This window comes from Lagopus muta, chromosome 2 (genome assembly GCF_023343835.1).
Source record: "Lagopus muta isolate bLagMut1 chromosome 2, bLagMut1 primary, whole genome shotgun sequence".
In the NCBI taxonomy this organism is placed as follows: domain Eukaryota; kingdom Metazoa; phylum Chordata; class Aves; order Galliformes; family Phasianidae; genus Lagopus; species Lagopus muta.
The window spans coordinates 5727805-5751210 of record NC_064434.1 but is presented as its reverse complement, the minus strand read 5'-3'; the positions used below and the strand labels follow the sequence as shown (position 1 = coordinate 5751210).

At 49.2% G+C, this 23406-nt stretch overlaps 1 protein-coding gene across 6 annotated transcripts in view; it reads left to right on the top strand.

The window, feature by feature from the left end:
- Window positions 1–23406, top strand: part of OTOF (otoferlin) — a 71984-nt gene that overhangs the window by 27639 nt on the left and 20939 nt on the right. For 4 of the 6 annotated variants that reach the window (XM_048937284.1, XM_048937283.1, XM_048937285.1 and 1 more), the window contains exons 6-18: window positions 12798–12871; window positions 14452–14578; window positions 14848–14902; window positions 15667–15798; window positions 16168–16230; window positions 17010–17094; window positions 18206–18365; window positions 18965–19151; window positions 19558–19744; window positions 20379–20602; window positions 21313–21421; window positions 21768–21951; window positions 22955–23075. In XM_048937284.1, coding sequence (XP_048793241.1) covers window positions 12798–12871; window positions 14452–14578; window positions 14848–14902; window positions 15667–15798; window positions 16168–16230; window positions 17010–17094; window positions 18206–18365; window positions 18965–19151; window positions 19558–19744; window positions 20379–20602; window positions 21313–21421; window positions 21768–21951; window positions 22955–23075 — 1708 coding nt within the window. Of the gene's footprint in view, window positions 1–8532; window positions 8731–12797; window positions 12872–14451; window positions 14579–14847; window positions 14903–15666; window positions 15799–16167; window positions 16231–17009; window positions 17095–18205; window positions 18366–18964; window positions 19152–19557; window positions 19745–20378; window positions 20603–21312; window positions 21422–21767; window positions 21952–22954; window positions 23076–23406 lie in introns of those variants that run through there. The other 2 variants (XM_048937287.1, XM_048937286.1) reach the window with 2 other exon arrangements.

The following is a 23406-nucleotide window of genomic DNA, read 5'->3' as shown; positions in this document are numbered from 1 at the left end:
GGAGACCTCAAGGTCCACTTTGCTCAAAGTCTTGTGGGAAGAGATAAGCAGGTAGAGGGGAAAGGTTGCACATGGGGCAGGCAGAGGGAGCGGAGCTGCTCTCCCAGGACTGTACACCCCTGGATGATTGTCACAGTCCAACAGCACGCAAGGAAGCAGCAGGTCAGAGGCAGACAGCCCTGGTGTTTGCAAACCCATAAGGGAACCCAGCTTGGAGGGGTGAATCCAAGCATAACCATATTAAACATCTGCTTTTCAACAAGCATTTACATCTCTAGCACTGCTGAAACCATACGTCCCCTACTCTGAGCTTCTGCAGTGGTGTGCTTCAGTAGTGTTTGCTTTCTTCCTGTGTTTAGCACTTTATTAAGGCCATATAAGGGCAACATTTCTTTCTCCCCACAGTGAGAGATTGAAGGAAGTTATCCCCAGCTGCTCACATCATTCCTAGGCACTTAATTAACTGTGTGAATTGGGCTGAAACCTGTGAGTTTTTAAGCAAATGAGAAGTGCACTCGTTTCCCAGCTCGGTGGACCGTGATGTTGCCAAAGAGGAGACGATGTTGAAGGGATTGGAGGGTTTTCCTGCAACAGAAGCCTGCAGGGTGTGGGATGAGTTGTGCTTAAAGGTTCTGGGAAGGGGCTGTAGAGTCCAGCTAAGATGTCCAGCTCAGGTGGGAGGTGGGAGACAGCTCCTGTAGCCCTACGGATGCTACCAGGACACATTTCAGAGAGGTTTGCTGAGTACCCCTGCAGGATGCACAAGGCACGTGGTGGCTGCAGGCTGCTGAGTAGGTGCAGGACTCTGTAAGGCTGGTTTGCATGTCCTTGCCAGTGGAGAGCAAACACCTCCAAAAAAGCAAGGCATGTTCTTTCCACTGTCCCAGACAAGACAGAATGTGGATAATTGCACTAAAACTCAAAGATGGCCCAGGGTTCAACTCACTGCTTTGGTCCCAAGGAGCTCCCCTGTTCCCTCCGGATGGAGACCTGCCCTGCCTCAAAGCACTTTGCTCTGCCCTGCTGCTTTGCGCTCATCCTCGCCAATCCCAGGTGCTGTTGGTCATTGATGCCAGCACCAATACGAACAGTAAGCAGGGAAAGGGCTGACGTTTTCCATGTCACCACTGTCACAGGATGGAAGAGGACGAGATGTATTATCACAGCGAGGATGAACTTCTGGGAGAGGGGGACACCCTCAGCCAGGGGTCCCTCAACACGAGGTAGGGTGCTGATGGCAATGGCGTTTGCAGTGCTGTGCTGCTCCTGTCCCTGCAGATGTGCCACAAGCATCACAGCTGGATTCCCACCTCTGGTGGGGAATCGTGATGGGGCAGTTGTAGAAGCATCCTTGGAAAGGATGCTGCCAGGAGGAGCACTGGGATCCCAGAGAAATGGCCTTGGTGTGGGATGACCTCCCTGTGACATGCATGAAATTGTGATTTCTCTTTGCGGTGGTTTTTCTTGCTATGCAGTGCTGATTTACTCCACATCTTGTCCCAGAAAGAGTTTGAGAAGAGATGCAGCAAAGAGAAGTTCAGGTAAACCCAAGTAACAAGCTCATGCCACAGGCCAGACCCAGAGAGCAGACTGAAATTTCCCATCCAGAACCTCTGTTTGGATGAGGCAGAGTTGGATGCCAGGTAGTTTGCCTCCAAAGGCAGGAGTGTGTCCCTGCAGTATTCATTTTGCTGTGTAGAGAAGTGTGGCAGTTTTTCATACCCAGAAAGCAGGAAGAAATCTTGGCAGCTCTGTAACTGTGTCTTCACAGGATGTTTCCATCATCTGTTCCTCCTAGGGGGGACTTCAAATCCAGCTGAAGGCATTGGGAAAATCTCCCTGGATTTCCAAAGGCTGTCAGCATCATCTCCATCACAAAGCTCCCTCTTCCCTCGGCTCATTAGCAACATCATTTTATTATTCAGCTGAATCCCTTTGCTGAAGGGAAGCAGAGGTGGGGAAAAAAGTGGGCCTTGATATGTGAAGAGCAGCAGCCACGACCAGGAGCATGAAGATGGCCAAACTTCTGTCTTTACTTAAGAGTTTGGTGCAGGAGCTCAAAGCTGTGTGCAGGCAGATGGGAATGGATGACCAGGTTAATAGGATCACTGTCATCTCCTGTCATTGGGTGGCTTAGACGGTCCTTAGGTCCAGAGGCTGCTCTGGGGGGGAGATGGTGGGGATGATGGGGATGTTGAGGATGATGGGGATGATGAGGATGATGGGGATGTTGAGGATGATGGGGATGCTATGGCATTGAGCAGTTTCCCAACAGAACAAGGGTTGTGTTGCATCCCTTCACCACCCTGCCCTTCACACAAAGCCCACAGGGATGGCCATTTGCTCCTCATAAAGCCACAGCATGGCTCCTGGTAAGAAAGTGCAGCTGCAAAACTATTTTGCTCTTTTTCCTCCATAACAGGGAAAAAATACCAATAAGCCTGGAGCACCTCCTGTGCTCCCTGCTGATGGCTCAGGCAGAGACAAATAGCACAGAGCCGACATCAGGCTGCAGTCAATAATGTGCAGAAAGCAGGCTGGAAGCCTGCTTTGTGTTCAGCAGCAGCAGCCTCGGAGCTAAATGGCATCACCTCCAGCAGGAGCTCCCCAAAAACCCATAGTGGACTGCTCAAGGAGGCTACAAAAGACTTCACCCTTTGTGGTCTCCTTTTATGACCCATCATACAGGAGCTGGTGCCTGCTATTTCATGCTGAATAACAGCAGGTAGCTGTTACTTTGGGCACATGTTCTTATAGCACAGCCTCTGTGCTTCTTCATGGCTTAACCCCTGTGGGCCGATGGATCCCTTAGGAGCCTGGGATCACCCTCTGATTGCACACAGTAGGTGCAAACAGCCTGAATTAGAGACTGCAGCACTGCAAGAGCTGCTCTTATTGTTCCATCCATGAGAACAGGAACCATGTGTATTTATTAAAAGCAAGCCATTATTCCCTTATTTCTATGATACTTGAAGGTTAGGTTAGAGAAAATTAGGGAGAGGGAGATTTTAGCTTTGTGCATGAACGTCTCTGCACCAGGTCACAGAGCACCTCCCTACCATCCCTATCACAGCTGGAGTCCAGCAGCAGACCTCTGCTGACCACTTCTGGCAGCTCACTGGGTCTCATGTGGGCTCTGTGCCTCTGTGTTTTGCACAGAGCTTTTGGGCAGCCGAGCAAGATGGAAATGAGACAAGAAGGCAGCTGTTATAAGGGAGGATGAAGGAAGCCAAAAAGCCTCTCCAAAAAGCGAGATGGTCTCATACATGGAGGTGCAGTGAAGCAACACGGATTGGGAAGAAGCAGACAACCTCAGCATTAAGGAGCAATTCAGTCCTTGTGACTCTCAGCAGGAGCAGCCAAGAACAACACTTGAGACAAGAAGGCATTTTCCTCTTTTTTTCTTTAATGTACAAGAGTTTGCCCTTTGTGCTTTTGCTGGGGAGGCAGTCGGTGTGCTTTGGGATAACTGAAACCTAGCTTGGTGCCCACTGCCTCCATGCAGTCAGCACAGGGCACAGCACCAACCCAACACAGCCCTTTCCAACCTGAGCCACTTTCAGAGCAATTTTCACCCCAGGCAGAAGGGAGGAAAGAGGTCAGGATGGATGGGACTGGTTCCCTTCCACTCTAATTGGGAGCCCATCCAGATCAACTGGTTTGACCAGCAGAAGGAGGCTCAACTCAGTGCTTGTGGGTCCGCAGGCATGCATGGATTGGTTTGCAGTGTTGCTGTGTTCCAAGGTTATTCCTGCACCTACTGTTTTAAACTATAGTACAGTGGAAGCTCTCTAACTTCCCATCACGGTCTTTTTTCCTCTCTCTCTGTAATTTCCCAGCCTTGGAGATGATGCAGAAGAAGAGCAGCACACTAGGTAAATACCCAGAGCAGACCTGTTCAGACCGTGGCCCTGAAGCTCTGCTGAGATGCTCTCAGAGCTTTGCACTTCCTTAAATCCAAGCTTAAATGTCAGAGCTTTGAGACTCAGATAAGTAAAATCTAGACCTATGCATTTCTCCAGGGCTCAGAGTTCAGAGCCTGCTCACTGTGCAGTGTCCAGAGCTGCAGGGACTGCTGGGCTGCCCAGATTTCAGTGGGATGGGGTTGTGCACGTCACAGCTGCTGACCACCTTGATACTGAGCTCCCAGGAAGCATCACCTGATAGCTGTTGACCTTAAAATATTCATGGTCAGGGCAGAGCTCTGCAGCAGAAAGCAATCTGGTCCCAGTGAATTATTGATCTTGCCTTTTCTTGTGCGTGCCCAGTGGTCCTAGGCCATGCCTGACTGGGTGCAGTCTCCTGCAAATTATCCCTTTGGGTCACTTGCTCTAAAGCTGGGGTCATTGCCAAGCGCTGGCATTGAACTTGGTGATGAAACCACCTGTGATGGATGACAGTGAGAGGCAGGATTCCCTGCTTCAGGCTTGGGCACCTCTCTGATCAGCCTGCGCTGGTCGATGGTACAAAGCTCTTTGTTTGGCTTTCCAGAGCTGCTGTGAATAAAGAGAGGTGGAAGTTAGGGCTGTTAGGGAAAGCTGGTATAACCAGGCAAGTTTGGGAAGGTCCTTCTCAATTTGAGTAAGACCAAGGGAAATGGTCTCCCATCAGCCCCAGATTATCAGTCCCTGCCACGTTTCCCCATCCATTTTGCAATCCTCCCAGTAAACCATGAAATTGCTAGGAAGAGTACATTCCTGAAAAATTGGAAATTGGTGTCCAAGCAGAGAACTTGCTGCTGCTGTGAGTCCCAGGGCAGAGCCTCCATGGCAGCTGTTAGCACCTGCAATTTATGTTGGCTCCAATTTGATCCAGTGCGGGTCTCTCAGATCCAGCAGGAGCAGGGGATGTTGGCTGCTGCCAGGTAGTCCTGTGGCTCCTGTGGCCTGTGCCAGAAGTGCCAGAAGACCCTGTGACCAGATGGACTTTTCCTGAGTGAGTGGAGCATCCTAGGCTGAGAATATCCAGCAAAAGTCACCAACTATCAGCTATCTTAGAGTGCGTTCTGGCAGGGAACTGTGGTTTGGCAACACTGGCATCCCCATACAAAGGGGATGTCACCATGAACTTTATTGATCAGATAAGTGTTTGACTTGCTGAGGGTGGCCTACTTCAAGAAGCCTGACATTGTGGTTGTATTTCTCTCTTTCTCTTCCGTGCCTCACTCAGGATTAAGTTTAACGACGGATACAAGTCAGTAGCAAGGTACTGACATGTCATGGCATGGTGGCATCCTGACTTTTTACTGTGGGGGTTGCTTTTATCCCATCCATTCTGGTCATAGATTCACCAAATCCCAGAGTAGTTTGGATCAGAAGGGACCTTAATGCCCATCCAGTTCCAACCCCTGCCATGAGAAGGGATACCTCCTGTCAGATGAGGTTGCTCAAATCCACATCCAACCTGTCCAGTCACCCCATGTCTCAGGCATAAAAACATCCCAGATTTGGGACACAAGCTAAACTGTGTTAAACCCCAAATCTTTGTCCCAATGGACAGCTCAAGAGAGGATGTGCAGGTTTCACCATGAAGAGCTGCCTCAGGCTCAAGAGAGCAGAATAAGGGGGGAGGACCTGGGTAAAGCAGTTTCAGGGGCTTTCTATGGGACCCAGGCATGCCTGCAAACCTCTCCCATGTTGCATGGCAGAGAGAGGCAGATCCTGCCTGTACAGACAAATCCCATGTAACATGGTGAGGATCACCCCTGCCCGTAGGGCTGATGTACTCCCAAAGGCATAGAATATGAGTAAATTTAGCTAGTATGGATGGGTCCATGATGATGATCCTAACCCCAGCTAGGGCAAGGGAGGCCTGAGGCAAAGCATCTCCAGGGCAATTTGGCTGAGTGCTGGCTGGTGGGGGAGAGTTTGCAGCCTGGCCAGGGACAGGTGTGTGGGAAGGGTCATGAGTCCCAGGACGGGGTCAGTCCTTGGAGGAGATGCATTCTGCTGTTCATTGCTGCTGCTCAGCAGATTGGGGGAGGTGAAGAAGATGCAGAAGGTGAACACTGTCATGCTGCTGGCAGGCAGGGCCAGGGTGATTACAGAGAGCTGTGGGATATTGCCTCCTCACTATCTTGCCACACAGTGCTGACCAAGGCCAGAGTGGTGAACACTGCATTAAATGAAACTTCTCAGCAACACCTCTGGAAGATCCTGTCGGGGTGGGGTTGAAGCCAATGTTCCCTTCCCCTGTCCCGGGGGCTCCCATGGGCTGTGGGAGGGCATGTCCATTCGGGTGGGTGGCTTTGATTCTTCCTCATGTTCATCCTCCTGGTTGTGTCTCTTCCAAACAGCGAAGACCCTGAAGATGCCAGGTACTGGGGATGGTGTCCCTCCTTTGCTCAGGCCCTCTGGGCACGCTGTGTGCTTGCATGAGACATGCATGTTAGCGTACCAATCCCTGCATGTTGTCTGGACGTGAGGAAAGGACCTAACTGCTTCCTGCCCTCTTCTTGGGAACAGAGCTTTCTTGTATTCATTCCATCCCATCCTCTCCAAAGGGCAGGTAGATTGTATTCTCACCTATGCCCAGCAAGGACATATTTCCTACTCAGGGGACTTCCAAAGGAGATATGGTTTAGTAGCTTGTGGTAGTAATGGTAATGGGAGGACAGTTGGACTAGAGGATCTTGTAAGTCCTTTCCAACTTTGTGACTCTATGATAATATTTATCTGCTTGCATAGCTATTAACCCACTCACTCAGCCATCTCCTCATCCATCCATCCATCCATCCATCCATCCATCCATCCATCCATCCATCCATATCCAACCTTCCCTCCATTCATCCCAGTACAATTTGAGGTACCATCTCATCTTAATGGTATTTTTTCCATCTGTCTATCTATTTATGGATCCATCTCAATACAATCCACCTATATCATTGTGTTTCTTTCCATTTGTCCATTAATGCATTATCTCCATCCATCCCTCTATCTGTCCACTCCTGTATAGGTCTACCATCTGTCCATTCATTCCAGTGCCACTCCATCCCCCCATTCACACATCCATCCATCTCTCCATCCACCCATCCATTCATGCACCCACCCACCTTCCCATCCATCCACCCTTCCTTCCATCCTTCCATCCATCCACCCATTCTGTCTACCCAGTCCTGGTGCAGTGAGATCTCACTCTGGCATGCTGGTGAACTGGGTTTGGTTGGTTGCATGATGCTTGATGCTGATGGAGGTTTTGAGGGGACAAGGTGGGTGTGGATCTTTGTCACTGCAGCAGGATGAATCCCACTGAAGGAATCGATCTTTCTGATTGCAGAGCTAAGGCTAAGGGGAAAGAGAAAAGACACCTCACCTTGCCGTTCAGGTACCTGATTCCCCCATCCCTGCCTGGGGCCACTTTTAACAGTATTATTGTTTTCCACTGAAACAGCTCCAGGGCAGGACCTCAAGTTCATTTGTGCTCACCAGAGTGCTTAAGATCAATTTGCATGAAGCCACAAAGTGGATTCCTGTTCCTGTTTCCAACCTGTTGGTGTCACTAATGGGAAATCTGCATCCTTTCCCAGTACAAAAATGTTAAACTGTGGCTGTTTGCAGTCAGAGAAGCATCCTTCTGCAGTGAGGGGTGAAGTGGAAGGGGCAGGGGGTGAGGGATGGGACAGAAAGAGAATAATCTAGTGTTGGCTGTTCCACTGGGACCCTTGAAAAAGAATATCTGTACTTCTCATGTAGTGCAACGCTGGGTACTTCGGTACCCCCTGCCACCTCCCAGAACAACACAGCTCACACACCCAAGGATGCTGCTCTCCAATTGGGCATGGCTGATCAGGCCCTGCAGCATCCTGGGGTGGAGGTACCTCCATAGGAATTTGGAAGGGTTTTAGCCACAGCTGGGCAGGATCCTGCACAGGTCAAGTGTTTGGGGACACAAAGCCATTCATTCACATCAGCAAACAACAGGAAGAATTTAAACCCCCTCCCCAGGCAGGGGCACGAGGGCAGGTGATCCACCTGAATCACTGGCATCAGTGCTTGCTTGTTGCCATGCCAAGCACAGCTGGCAATGGAGGCATTTCTGCAGTGTGCTCCCACAGCAGGTGTTGGTGCACGTGGAGGGCAGCACTGACAGCCCCAGGAGCAGCTCCTGGATGGATTTCCTTGTCTGCTTCCCAGCCCAAGCTCCAAGCTGATCCTTGTCCACCTGGGCTGAGCTGAATGGTTCTACTCTTCCCAGACCTAACTTAGCTCTGGGTCCTGGCCTCTCTCCTGCGCAGGTCTCCTGGACATCACCTATCAAAAAACCCACTTCACACATTTTTTTTAATATAATTTTTTTTTCTATGTGTTTTTGCAGCACAAGCAAAGACAGGGTCATGCTCCACAGACACCCTCCCCATCTCTGCCCCCAGCACAGACACAACCATAGGGAGAAATGAAGCAATGAACTGTAATTAAAACTCAGCCCTCCTAATTACCTTCGACAGCTGGTTAATTGCTTTCTCCTCCCACTTTGCTGATGCCTTAAAAGGAAGATTAGGCAGAATAGAAAGAATGACTAGGGAGGGGAACAGGGATGTGAGGTTGGGGGGTAGTACTACAGCCTGGGGATGGGGTTACTTGAAAGTGTTTGTAGGGCTCTGTAAGGGGAAAAGTGTCTCCTTTTCCCTTTGTGGTCTGATGAAGTTCTTGATACGCACTGAAATTTGCCTTTTGTCCCCCTGATGCACGGCCCTGGCTCCAGCAGAGGCAAAGAAAAGACAAAGGAGCACAAGTAGGTTGGCTCTTCATGCTCCTCCTCTTTTGCTTCCAGCTCTTCTGGCTTACTTTATGTTCCTCACACATCTGGCATGCTCTCCCTTTCTCTGAAGCTGAGAGTGCCAGGTCTAGAGGAGCTCTGGGTTTCTGAGATCTTTGGGGCAAGGGGGTGATTTGGGTGCAGATTATCAGCCCAGGACTGAGGAAATCAGACTTAATGTCAGATTTATAACTCCAATGCCTACAAGCCAGCCTGTTGCATCACCCATATGGGTACTTCTTCAGCTCTTGCTTGTTTTTGCCCCAGCTACTCGTGCTGTGCCCACACCAGGCTGTGTCGGAGCATTCTGCAATGAGCAGTGTCCTGTAGCTCTCAGGTGTAACAGATCTGCTGAAACTTAAGCTCCAGTCTCCTGAGAGTGCAGGCTGATATCTGCTGCCCAGAGGCAATCCCTGCCCCAGCACAGGGTGTTCCCAATCAGCGTGCTCTCTTCTGGCTCCTATTTATTGCACTGCTGCTTAAAGTCAAGTTTATGGCAGCATCTTGCTGTGTTGGTTGTGCATGGACAGGCACTCTTTACAAGAGTGGAGACAGCACCCACCTGACAGACATTCATTCCTGAAGGGAAATGAACTGTGAAGGCCCTGCTCTCTTTCCTTGCTCTCAGCTCCCCAGTAAAAAACAATGATTAAAGTGTCCTGTTCAGCCATGAATAATTAACCAGCAACCTGCAACTAGATCTTTAACTAGGAGCTGGCCTGGAGAGAGGCTGCTTCCAGCTCCCTGCACATGCCTTCAAATCTGCTTGTCCCTGTGTGCTCCCCTCCTGTAAAGCCACACAAGGCAACCCAAAAGGGACAAAGCCATGCTCTTCTGCCAGCTGCAACTGATGGATGTGCATTTTGTCATTAATGGGAGGCAATCTGTTTGCTCAGACACAGAAAATCTAAGGGAAGAGCACGGTGGGTGGGTGTTCTGGTGTCTAATAGAGGATCAAGCTTTCTTGGAAGCCTGGCCTGACTTGGGAACACTGTACAGTCCTTCACCCCCAGCCTTACATGAGTCCTGCTACACAGCAGTGGGCTAGCAGCTTGCACTGCTTTGGAAGGGAGCAGGCAGGTGAGCTGGCATTCTTTAGCAAACCAGGCTAAAGCTGGGCTGTGGCAGAGGGGGTTGGTCTGGGTGACACTATGCTGCCTGTGTTGGCATCTCAGGTTCACTGCTCCTCATGCAATATTCACGTGGGGACGGTGTCAGCTCGCTGCCAGCTCCCCATCCACACTGCAGAGTGGCTGTGGCTGTTTCTCTCCTCATTTTAGCCTGGTGGGAGGAACACAGGGTTGGCACAGCCTTTCTTCAGCACTGCCAAGACCCTGTCGTGCCTGGAGAGGAGGTTTGGTGGGGGCCTCCATCCGTGCTTGGTCCCAACCTGCATATAGGGATGGCTGCACCACCGTAGGTGTGCTGCTGGTGGCTCTCCTGTCACCACTGAGCTCTTCTTCTGGAGGAAGCCAGGTCCTGGACAGCTGACAAGGTGAAGGTAGTACCCTGTGGGATGGGAATAGGGAAGGGGGGTAGCTGTGGGATGTATCGTTGCTCACCTGGCTTGGAGAAGGTGACAGATGGGACTTGGGAAGGGGAGCTAATGGGATGGATTATTGGGGCATCTGCCTGCAAAGCATCTAGAATGGCATTCTCTTTGCCTTTTGTTTGCTCTTTCCCTTCTCCTTGGCACTGCCAAAGTTCACAGGAATCCATTTTCATTCATTTCTTAATTTTTTTTTTCCCCTGTGTGGCCTCCAAACTGCCACTTCCAAATATCCTGGGGCCCTGCTCCTCGGAGATAGCACCAGGAAGGGCACTGATGGGGGAAGGATGCAGGTGGGACTGAGATGAGCAGCAGGGAGATGTGATTGGGGTGTGGGAACCACCTGAAGCTTTCTCCTCTGAGGGACCTTGCGCTGTCTGAGCTCTCCTCACTGTTCCAGCCAGAGCCAGTTCTCGTCTTGTCAATGAGCTGGAGGCTGTCAGGATGTAGATTTCCCATCTCTGGTGCATCTGATGCAGTTAAGTTGCTTTTGGGGATAGGTGAGAGACTGCTGTCTCCTCAGCACATTCACTATGGCTCAGCTGGCAGTGAGGGGTCACTGACTGCAATGCACATCCCTGCAGAAGGAGCTGGGCTGGGCTGGTCCTGCTGGGATGGAATCAATTCATCAAGGTTGGAAAAGATCTCCAAGATCAAGTCTTCATCAACCCAACCTACCAAGTCCCAAGACTAGAAGGAGGCATCCCTGCCTGTAGCTGGGGGGTTGGAGCTGGATGATCTTAAGGGTCCCTTCCAACCTAAACCATTCTATGATCACTAAACTGTATCTCACAATGCCCTCTCCACATGTTTTCTTCTACATAGCCCCAAATCACTCTCCTCATTCCCACCTCAGACGCTGTGCTATCCAGGAGCCAATACATCCTTGGTATCTTTGTGATGAGCTCCCAGTTTTGGGTCCTGGTGAGGCACACACAATGTCGGAGTCTCCCCAGCTGGTTCCTACTGGACCCACCACCAACTGCTCTTCTGCTTTGTTTTACTGTGCAAGGAAGGTTGCAAGACCGTGGCATAGGCAGCCCAGAGAGCTGTGAGTGCCCCATCCCTGGCAGTACCCAAGGCCGTGGATGGAGCCCTGCACTGATGGGAAGTGCCCCTATGGCAGAGGTTGGGGCTGGACTGGTTGTAAGGTCCTTTCCAGTACAGTTATTCCATGGTTACAAATCCTACTCTTTGTCCTTCCTCCTGCCTATTGAGAAACTGCCCCTCTCCGTGGATCCCATGAAGGAATCACAGTTACAAGAGGCCTGAGTCCTGAGCATTGCTTTAATTCCAGTTAAACCTCAGCTGTAAATAGTTCCTTTGTCTTATACTAGACTTCTGCCCTGCTTGAATACCACCTCCCCCCCTCACCTTGGTGAATACATTATTCTCCTATTCCCCTTAGTTTTCTTCTTGTTTGCTCTGCCTCTGTCTGCAGCCTGCAAGCATCCAGCTGTTATTTATATGCATCAGGTGAGCTCCGATGCCAGGACTTCTTTCTCCCAAAACAACTTTGACTTTTGGCCTCAGGAAGATGAATAAAGCTGAGGTGGGGAGATCCCCAAATTCTGGTGCTATTTCCCAGCACGTGGGGAGCACAGCTGGATCCTGCTTGGGACTGAGGTCCTTCTTGCTTCCAAACTGAACACATGCATCAAACCTGCCATATTTTTTGCAAACATCAACACTTTCAGCACATGGGAATTTTCCAACAACAACAACAAAAAATCCCCATCACCTTTTGCTTTTGGGACAGTCCCCCAGGGCATTTCCTTCAAGTACTTCTCTGGCCCTTTGCTCTTTAATTTAGAAGGGAGTTATTGCGTGGTTTGACTTCTGCTTGGTTTCAGTTTTACAGATACTGTGTTGGTTGTTTTTTTTCCTACCAGCACTCTCAGCTGAATTTTGAAACTAAAATGTTGTTATTACCAGTAGCTATCGCTGTTAGATGTGTATTAGGGAGCAATCCACTCTGCAGTGCAGAAATGCCATCATTTACTGAGCACTGGCTTTTATGGGCAGTTGGTATTGCCCTGCAGTACTGTGCTGTATGCAGGTTAGGGCACTCCTCTGCAATCTGGTGCTGTAACAGCAAACCAGAAGCTAGGTGTTGAGTTCATCTATGTTGTCCTGATCCATGAGGCTGTGGTGTAACAAACACCAAGAAGATTTTTTAGTACAAAGATGGCTTTAGGGAAGTGTCCTAAGGAGCAACCTCACAATGGGGAGCAGCAGGAGTGAGTAGAGAGAGGAGGCATGGGGCAGGTGGAAGAGTTTGCTGGCTGCTAATGCGGTGCTCCAGCCCTGTTTTATCCAGCTCAGGGATCAATACTGAGGAAATACAAGGCCTTTGTTTGCTGTTGTCTCTGTTGGTCTTTCAGCTGATATTTCCTCCCTTGCTTCCAGCTGTGAAGGGCTCCTCTTGTCCCCACACCCAGCAACAGCACTGAAAACACAGGATTCAATGTCTGGTCTTTTTTTCCTCTTACAGAGCTGGGAAAGGAGTTTTTTCAGCCATGAAGCTTGGCAAGGCACGTCCCACAAAAGATGACCATCGGAAGCAAGGTGGGTGCTGGGAGAAGGCTGTTCCTTCATAGAATCATAGAATGGCCTGGGTTGAAAAGGACCACAGTGATCATCTAGTTTTAATCCCCCTGCTGTGTGCAGGTCACCAACCAGCAGACCAGGCTGCCCAGAGCCACATCCAGCCTGGCCTTGAATGCCTGCAGGGATGGGGCATCCACAGCCTCCTTGGGCAACCTGTTCCAATAGATTCCAATCCTTCCTCCAGTGCTGCTTTTCCACTACCTCTCAGGAAATAATCTGAGAGACCCTATGAGGGACTCATGTTGGGCACAGCCAGCCACAACCCAGGGATTGGGGAGAGAGTGTTTGGTGCACAAGAGAAGAGCTGGAGAGCATGGGGGAAATGGGAGGAGGAACTGATGGAGAGAATCTCCCACCACATGCAACTGTGGCAGTCCTGCAGGTCCAGCAGGCAGCCTCCAGCTTATTTTTAGTGGTTATTTGCAAACATGACAACACAAAGCATGCTTTCACCCTCAGTGCATGCCCAGTATGGAAGGGTTGAGCTGCTGTGGGGCTGTCCATCCCACGCTGAAATTGGACGCCTTTCTGGAAATGCACAGAGCGTCAGCGATTGGAAATTCATCGCTGTTTCCATTCAGAACAAAGTATTGGGTTTCGATGGCAAAGAATCAGGAGAATGCCTTTTGTGGTGAAGGATGAAATGTCATTTTAGCTGCTGTTTCTGGGCGACTTCCATGCACCTGCTGGCAGCTGATATTCACACAACGGTAGCTTCTTCCCCAGCTACCCATGTGTTTCTTGCATGCTTTGCCAGGGCTCTGCTCACCTCACACCATCTCTTTAGGGATTGGACAGGATGATCTCCAGATGCCCCTTCCAGTCCTTGTGATCCCATGATTTCATCTCTTGCTCTTGCCACCTGGTGAGGGGACAGGGTTATAACGGCAACCTGCACTGAATCTCATCCCATTGGACCAAATGCTTCAGTGCTCACTGAGTTTCCCAAAGGCCAAGCATAGGCGTGTAGTCTCAGAACAAGCTGTGTGATAACAGAAACCCTTCCCAGAGTGCCCAGGACCTGAAGCCAGCATTCTTCCTATGCCATTGTCTGCTTTCCTTATGCTGCCCCACACAAGGGTGCTGGTCCTGCTCACATCCAACAGACAGAACAAATCGTCAAAACCCGTCAAGAAGGGTGCTTTTCTGGCCAGCTATTTTCCACCTTGGGAAATGACCCCTTTCTCTTGTTCTTTCATACCCCTCCACCCCAGAGCTAGGCAGTTTGTTGTGTTTGCAATTGCAGCTAGAGCTCAAATGCTGTTTCACCCTTTGACGTCTGGGTTGTTTCTCATTTTTCAGTTTTCCAAAGCTCCACAAAACCACACGTTGCCTGGGCAGAATGACATGTCACATGAAGCAAACCTATTTTTAATCCCTTTCAAACCAGGCTGTCTGTGAGCTGACCTGGTGACCATTGTTCTTTGTATTATCGGGTGAGGTTGATAGGACGTATTGGTTACCTTTCCCTGCACCTTTAATTATTCACTGAGTGGAAACAATGAGAGACATTCCTTTGTCTCTGTGTGTTTATGCAGATGAACCCGCTGTTCTGGAGGCGGAAGACCTGGACCGAAAAGTCATGAGGCTTGGAGGGGGGCTGGACCCAGACACCATCTCCTTGGCCTCTGTCACAGCTGTCACCACCAATGTCTCAAACAAGAGGTGAGGGTTGTGTAAGCCGGAAGGTGATGGCACACTTTGCATCCCATGTCTAAGAGATGAGATATACTGAAAATCCCGTTCTCCTGTGCAAACAGTGTTTTTGGGAAATATCCAACCTGCTATAAAGAGCACTCATGTTCAGCGATGGCTTGCAGCCTCTGGTGTTAAATTCTTCAGACTCAAAAAGAGGAGGGGCTGCCATTGCTCTGTCATGGTTTGCAGTGAGTTGACCTATTGTTTGACTGAGGGTTTCTTCTGCCCCTCCAAAGGTCCAAACCTGACATCAAAATGGAGCCAAGTGCTGGGAGGCCGATGGATTACCAGGTGGGTGACAACTCTGTGTCTCCAACCACAGCTCACAGGGGGGAGGACGTTTTGCAGGTGTTACGGTCAGCAGCACTATTACTTGAGGAGCTGAACCTCCTCATTCCATAGTGCATCCCCATCTGCCCAGGGAACAGCTTTGGGACCAGGAGGAAGGACTGGAGCCACTTGAGCACCTCTGGGCTTGCTGGTGCCAGCATGATCCATAAATTGGTTTCTCTTCTCATTTTCACCAAGCTGTGCTGATTCAGCAGCACTTTGGCTTTCTGCAACAGCAACACATCCATGGGGATTTCTTAGAACGATGCAAACAAAGATTTTTTGTGATAGATTTATTGCAGAACATTTGCACCATCCACTTTGCAGCCCCAAATGAAATCAAACAGCAGAAGCAGTGACAGAAGAAAGTGGAAGAGGTTTAATTATGTGTGTAATGAACACAGAGAGAAGAGTGAGACACAGGAAGCAATGTGCTGGGTTCAGGAGTGATGTAACCAGAACATAAAGAGGAAGGGAAAGATGCCAAGCAAATTTCAACTGCAAGAACATAAGGACCAATTAGTCGCCCACTGTGAACAAGAGGATTACATGGGTGGTTTTAATGGGGGAAGATGAATCTCTCATTTGTGATCAAAGTACTTACCTGGATAACCTCCAGAGGGGCTCAAGGTGTTACTGTACACTGTGATGCCCAGTATGTGAGCAGTGAAAATGTGCTGGGTTGGTTTGGCTGCTGCACCATTGGGCGTGGGATCTCTCCACAGATCAGCATCACTGTCATTGAGGCCCGGCAGCTGGTTGGGCTCAACATGGACCCCGTGGTCTGCGTGGAGGTTGGGGAGGAGAAGAAGTACACATCCATGAAGGAATCAACCAACTGCCCTTACTACAATGAGGTTGGTCTGTTCTCCAGCAATGGTCATCGCTCCCACTCCTCTGGTGCTACATTGCTATTTGTTAAATGGGGTTTCTTGTCGCCTAGGTTTATTCTCCATTAGGGGAGGTTTATTCTCCATTAGGGGAGGGTCAGGTGGAGGTTAGAGAAAGATGGCAGGGGCTTGACCCTAAGCTGAAAGAGCTCAGGGATCACTGCAACACCACTCTCAGACTTTGGATTGGATTTGGGTGATGCTGTGAGGAGTTAGGGGCGTAACCAGACCTCCTTGGGAGTCTCTTCCAGTACTGGATAGTCTATGGTTCTGTAACAGTTTTTTCACCCAAAAGGAGCCGCTCTTCTGCCTTCACACCTGTTCTTTCTCTTTCAGTACTTTGTCTTCGATTTCCATGTGCCTCCAGATGTCATGTTCGATAAGATCATCAAGCTGTCCGTAAGTGAGCACGCTGGCATTGCCCTTTTCTCTGAGCTTTGGAAGAGCCCATTTTGCTCATGCACTGTGGACGAGTTTGAGGTCCCTGTCAGGATCAGAGCTGTCTGGCCCTGCAAGCCACACCACTTTTGCAGACCTCTGGTCCCCCTCTATCACTGCCCTCATTGTTACACCACCCAGCTGTGCTTGCTGTCCCCTCCAGAGCTGATGACTGGTGTGTCAGAACCTCAGCCTGTCTTGCTATGTGTTTTGGCTTTTGTGGAAGCAAGACGCTCCCAGAGCATGAAGCTGGGCAGAGCTATTGCTGAAATACAGAACTACAGTCTTTAAGACCAAAACAGCCCTTCCGGAGTCATGGAGGGCAGTGAGCAAAGAGATTCATAGAGTCACCAACCAAACCACACTGATCAGGAGCCTGTACATCTATCCCACGAACAGACTGGCTTTGCAATTTCTCTCACTGACGGAATTAGAGCATCAATCTCAATCATCCTAAAGACCCTTCCTTCAAGTGAACGTCCAGTGTTTGTTGCTACATATCATGTTTCAAAGATGAATTTGTTTGCACTGCTCCCATTCGATCCAAGTCCATGCTTGTGAGAGTACTAAGAGCTGCCAACCTGGCTGTGCCTTGCAGATTCCATACAGTGAGGTCCTGTAAAGACCAAGGAGAGCACATCAGCTCCCTTCCTGTCTGACACTGAACTCTTCTGAAAAGAGTCCTGGGACCCCCACAGCATGCACAAACCTTTGACTTTTCTCCCCCTCTCAATTTCCAGGTGATCCACTCAAAAAACCTCTTGCGTAGTGGGACTTTGGTGGGCTCCTTCAAGATGGACGTTGGGACAGTTTACACCCAGCCTGGTACGTCACCACAGTTAGCCAACATGCCTACCTGCACCCCTGAGAAATGTTTTTGCAAGGGATCCTGCAGGCACTTCTTTCCTCTGGTGATGGTAATTTACTTTAATTAGAATCCAAGATGTAAGTAAGCCACTCTGGCTCCTCCAGAAAAGATGGCATACCCCATCTGAAATAAGCCACAACAGGCAAGCTGAGATGCCCCCTGGCTGTGCCAGCTCTCCACTGCCCTACTGAAGATGTCCAGGTTATTTAAATAAGCAAGACACTGCCCCTCCAGATAGCCAGATTTCATAGAACTATAGAATCACCTGAGTTGGAAGGACCAGTAAAGATCACCTAGCCCAACTCCTCTGCAATGAACAGGGGCACCTACAGCTCCATCAGATGCTCAGAGCCCTGTTCAGCCTGGAATGGATCTTGCCCTATGTAGCTGGCATTTAAACCAATGGAGAGAGATGGCACATGTGCAGTGACAAAGAGAAAGAGGTTGATTAGAGCTGCTGCCGTGTTGCTGGCTGATGGTAAAGCCCTCAGTGACTTCTCACAGATGGGCCCTATGAGTGCTCATAAAATCTGTTGTGCAATTATGGGCTTCGTTTATAGCGCATCTAAAACAGGAAACCTGTTTTATGAAATTGTAAAAGAGCAGTGAATGCCTTTGGCATCCTGTCCTCAAGTGAGGGCAGTGAAAGCTGGTGTGGATGGGATTCATTTAAAGAATTGTGTGAAAGAAATGAGCCCTGGAGAGCTCATTTAGTCCATGCCCTCACTGCTCCCTGCCAGATTCCCCAGTACACTTCTGCATGAAAAGACCAGTCCCTGAATTCAGGGATCATACTGGTCCTGGCTGTGGGACTGATAAAGAAAATGCACATCCAGGAGACCTGTAAAAAGCTCATTCTGCATGGAAATAGCACTGCCTCTTTGGTGGCCCAATGCTTGCAGTATGGCAGAGCTGAGCACATGACCGCACCTGCAGAAAAGATACCTCCAAAATCTCCAAAATCACTGTCTTTGTCTTTAATTTCAATATTCCATATTCAATTATAGTCCAATATTCTGTACTCTGTATTTCTTCCAATAAATGACAGTCTTGTCCTCTGGCTTCCAGAGCACCAGTTCTACCACAAATGGGCCATCCTTTCTGACCCCGAGGATCTCACTGCTGGGCTGAAAGGTTACCTGAAGTGTGACATCGCTGTTGTGGGGAAAGGGGACAATATCAAGACACCCCACAAAGCCAACGAGACAGAGGAGGATGATATTGAAGGGTATGGAAGGAAAAAACAAGGGAGTGTAAAACCTCATCCTAGCCCTAAATGCTTTGTGCTAATTAAGTATCTCCTTGTACAACCACAGGCTTTCAAATCCATTTCTCAGCCACTCACCACGATCTCAGACTTGTGGCAAAGTGCTGGGGTCGCTTTCTTGACTTGTTGCAGCCCAGGGGGCGCTGCCTGAACTATTTTAGGTGTTGTTCTGTGCTGTAGTCATATTTTGCCATTTTTCTTGGACAAATCTAGCAACTCCTCCAGAGATTTTGTTTGCATTGTACCCCATGGCTCTTATTTCTTCTCCCAGAAGGGGAAAGCAAATTCTTCTAATAAAAGCCATTTGGTGGAGTTTGATTCTCACCCCAAAATACACACCCCTTCTATCATGACAAAGGAAAAGGCTCTTTGTACATCTCGCTTGGCAGGTTGGCTTTAGATGTCTAAATTAATCTGAGTTTAATTGCCCTTTTTATCTTCTTTCCTTCTTCCCACAGCCTGTGCTCAGGAAGCAAGCTAACTTCATTCCCCTTCTTCAGCAAGGCGCTCTGCCAGCCCCAGCAGCTGTTTACAACCCTATTTCTTGGCTGTTGTTGCAGGAACCTCCTCCTACCAGATGGAGTTCCTCCAGAGAGGCAGTGGGCTCGTTTCTACATCAAGATCTATCGAGCAGAGGGCCTGCCCCGTATGAACACCAGCATCATGGCCAACGTGAAGAAGGCTCTCATTGGAGAGAACAAGGACTTGGTAGACCCCTACGTGCAAGTGGCATTTGCAGGGCAGAAGGTGGGTGAGAACCAAGGTGGTTTTGGGAAGTAATGTGAGCAGGACCAGCCACTGTGCTGGTGTCTGGAGACAACCTCATTTGTCCTTGCATGATAACGCTGAGATGTGTGGCAAAATCACATTGTTTGCTGCATGTCATGTTCCCCCTTCTTGTGCAGACTATGATGGGTTTGCAGCCATCTCCAGCAGAGGAAAAGAGCTAGTTCCTTGGGAGAGGAAGAAGATGAAATGACCCTAATGTGGTCATTAACATGGGAAGAGTGCAGGACGTGTCCTGGTTTTGACTGAAATAGAGTGTGTTTTTTTGACTGAAATAGAGTTAATTTTCTCCATAATGTTTGCTATGATGCTTGTGACCTCCAACAACCACAGAGATATCAAATATCTTCCTCGTCCCACTCTGCAGGGGAAGACATCAGTGCAAAAAAGCAGCTATGAGCCTCTTTGGAATGAGCAAATCATCTTCACAGAAATGTTCCCCCCATTGTGCAAGCGGATAAAGATCCAGATCCGAGACTCAGACAAAGTCAATGATGTGGCCATTGGTACCCATTTCATTGATTTGAGGAAGATCTCTAATGAAGGAGACAAAGGTGAGGCTGAAGTGGGGTGTGGGACCTTCTTCACAGCAGAGAGGTATCTCTTGGGCAGAGATAGCAAAATAGCTCAGGCTCTCTTCCCAGTCCTGGAGGTAGCTGCTTCTTGGTTGGAGTGACCAAGATTTACTGCAGTTGAAGTCACTGGACAAGAGCTCCTTGAAAATCAAGCCCAATCATAAGCCTTCCGGCCAACATTTGAATGCAAAGACATTAAAAAACAGTTCCAAGAACCTGTTTCCATGGATAGATGAATATCTGACAGGCTTCCACTTTCACACATAAACGAACATGTGAGCACACATAGGCAGGAGCATCATGAAGCCAAAGATGGCTCTTTGAAAAAGAACTAGTGGGGAGTTCTCTCTTCTTTCTTGACTCTCAGATAAGGAGACATGCCCAATGGGAGACTCACCTCTTTAGACTGATGCACTGCAAAGTACCCATCACTGCCTTCACCGCAAAACTGTTTTCATATGTAATTGCAAAAATGCATATGCATCTCCGTGCACACATATGCATATTCAAGTCCATGTTACCATTCACAGCAGGAAAGTGATGATCCCGAGACAAAGATGTGCCCTTCTTCTTGCATACCCCCTTTTCTACCAGTATACCTGTTCTCCTGCAGGTTATCTGCCCACCTTTGGCCCCGCGTGGGTGAACATGTATGGCTCCACTCGGAACTACACTCTGATGGATGAACACCAAGAGCTGAACGAAGGATTGGGGGAAGGCGTCTCCTTCCGGGCCAGGCTTCTGATGAGCCTTGCTGTTGAGATACTGGATACCAGCAACCCAGAGATCAACAGCTCCACTGAGGTGCAAGTGGAGCAGGCCACACCAGTTGCTGATGTGAGTCTCCCCTAACTACAGCTGGCAGTGAAGAGTTCTGGATCTCATTCCCCTTGGCTGCTTACCTCTGGTATCACAGATAGGGTTTCATTTAGTATTATGCTAAATGTTCTGCTGTCTTTGCTCTGTATACACAGATGCATCCATTCTTGTCCTGTGTAGGGATGCCCACATATGTCAGTCTGTATGAACCAGAGGTGAGAACTAGAAACGGAGCTGTTGGATGACAGCTCATGTTCTGTGTAAAAGCTCTCCTTTGAGAATGGAAAAGTGAAAAGTGGTCTCATCTCACCTCTAGAGGAAATTAAGCCACCTGGAAGTAAAGCCATTCGATTTCTGAAAGTGCATCCAAACAAAGGTTTCACCAAGGTTTGATTGTCTCAGTTTGTGAGCAAGCTTGAACTCATATCCCTGAGTGTCCTTTAGACAATCTCCCATGAGCAAGGGATGGCCAATCTCAGTTAAACCACAAACATCAGGCTAAAACTTCTGGTCAAACTCTCTCTGCAGAGATTCTAGAGACCCAGTTCAGGCAGACATCTGCCCCTCACATGGGTCAGGCTGAAGGACACAAAACTCCATGGTCTCCTTAAAACCCAAACAGAGCTTATATGAGAGTGCTCAGATGGACCAGATAATGAACCCCTCTGCTCAGGGCTCAGTGTCCCTCTGGCTGACCCAAACCATGATCTCTGGGATTTATCCTGCAGAACTGCACTGGAAAGATGGAGGAGTTCTTTCTTTTTGGAGCCTTCTTGGAAGCTACCATGATCGACAGGAAGATCGGTGACAAACCCATCAACTTTGAGGTTACAATAGGTTGGTTTTTTTCTTGGTGACGGTGGTTTTGAAGCACGCCTCGTGGGGAATGAGGGATCCAAGGGCAAGAGCGAGGTTTCTTCCCCCCTTTTCCATGCCAGAGCACGTGCTTCTGAGACTGACCACAAGGGGATGGCATTCATTCCTTCTGGTTTGTAAAGGGGCCTGAGCAGGGCGTGAACGCCCATCACTAATTTGTGGTTTCTGGGCAAAGGTTCACAGAGTTGAACTCAGCTGCCCTGTGGAGAAAATATCTCCCAGCTTGAATGAAAGGCAGGTGACAGAGCCCACTTAGCCCCCATGGGAGTTACACCCCTGTGACTTCATTTCATTTTTCATTCTTAAGGCAACTATGGGAACCAGATTGATGGCATGACCAAACCTGTCCTGCGGAGGAAGAAGGAGGGAGGGGATGGGGACGAGGAGGAATCCGAGCTGCTGCACAACTCCAGTGAGGATGAAGCTGATGAGGATGGAGAGATGGTCTCTGTCTCCTCATCTCAGCCCATGAAGCCCCTGGTTACAGACAGGTAAGTCTTGAATTCACCTCTCACCCGTGTGACCAGCTGTGCACCCAACACTTGGCTATCCAGCACCACCAGTGCTCTAACCCTATGATTGCTGCAACAAGCTGCCTTTTTTAATATCACCTGGGATCTTAAAAACTAGATGAGGTTATGGACACCCAGAGAGGAAGGGAGGATAAAAAAAAATTGTAGGAACAAGTTACTGAGAACGAGTTAGGCAGGAAATTGGGGTAAAAGACCAAATCCCCTCAGTCTCGCTAGCCTTCAGCATCTCTCTTCGACTCAGTCTGTCTACAGTCATTGATCAGAAAGCCCCAAACTGAATGGGATCAGCACACGTCTTTGTATGCCCAGGCTGTGTGCCCGGACACAGACCAGGCTTGCATACAAGGGACTCATACTCAGGAAAGCTAATTGGATATAACCTAATGAGATGTACTTAAACTGGATTATTTTAATGATATTTTATCAGTAGATAAGTGCTAGTTATCAGAATTAATTGGCTAAGTTAATTCAATTTGGAAACAAAACACACCACATCGAACTAAAGCTATTTGTGCTTCGGATGAAGTCTGCATGAGATTCCCTCTTTTGTTCACCAACTCCTTGGGAAGGTGAATGCTGCAAGAAGAGGAGCAGCACCACACATCTGTGAGCCCATCTCCCTGGGCTCCATCTTCCCCTAGGTGAAGGCCCAAGTTGTTGGGAGCCTCACGCCCAGCTGTGGGGCAGTGCTGACATATTCTGTCTGTAAATGTCACTGATGGCTTTAGCAGATGCTTGAGGTTCCGTGATGAGCCTTTGCCAATGCGTCGGCCCCAACAAATCCAGTGCAGGGAAGCGTGCTGGTGGAGATGCAGCCTCTCTCCTTGAAGATGTAGTGTAGATCAGTCTGGCCTCCCAGGTCCTCCATCCCCATCACAGCTCTGCCTCCCAGAAAGAGACAGGGGACACGGGCTATTCTTGCCATCACACCATGGAGTATCTCATCTGCCTCTTCTTGCAGGAACTACTTCCACCTGCCATACTTTGAGAAGAAGCCCTGCATCTACATCAAGAGCTGGTGGCAGGATCAGCGCCGCAGGCTGTATAACGCCAACATCATGGACAAGATTGCAGACAAGCTGGTCAGTACGTGCTGGGGAGGGAGGGAGTTGGGGCATGGGGTTAGCCATGGGGCACATCCAGGCTCCCTGAGCATCTCTGCAGCTTGCCACAAAGCAGGGACAAATCACGGTAGGGATCCACCAGACAGCTTGTGCAGAAAGGGAGAAGTTCCCTGGTATGAAATGCTCCACATTTTGAACACTTCCAAAACCCAGAAGCTTTCTCAGTTTACTTTCTCAGTTAGACCCAGGAATTCTCATAAAGAGCAGAAGAGCAGGAAGGCTTCCCCTCCACAGACTGCAGGAGTGAAGCCACTTCTCTGGCAGAGCCTTATTAGTCATCTCAGCTAAT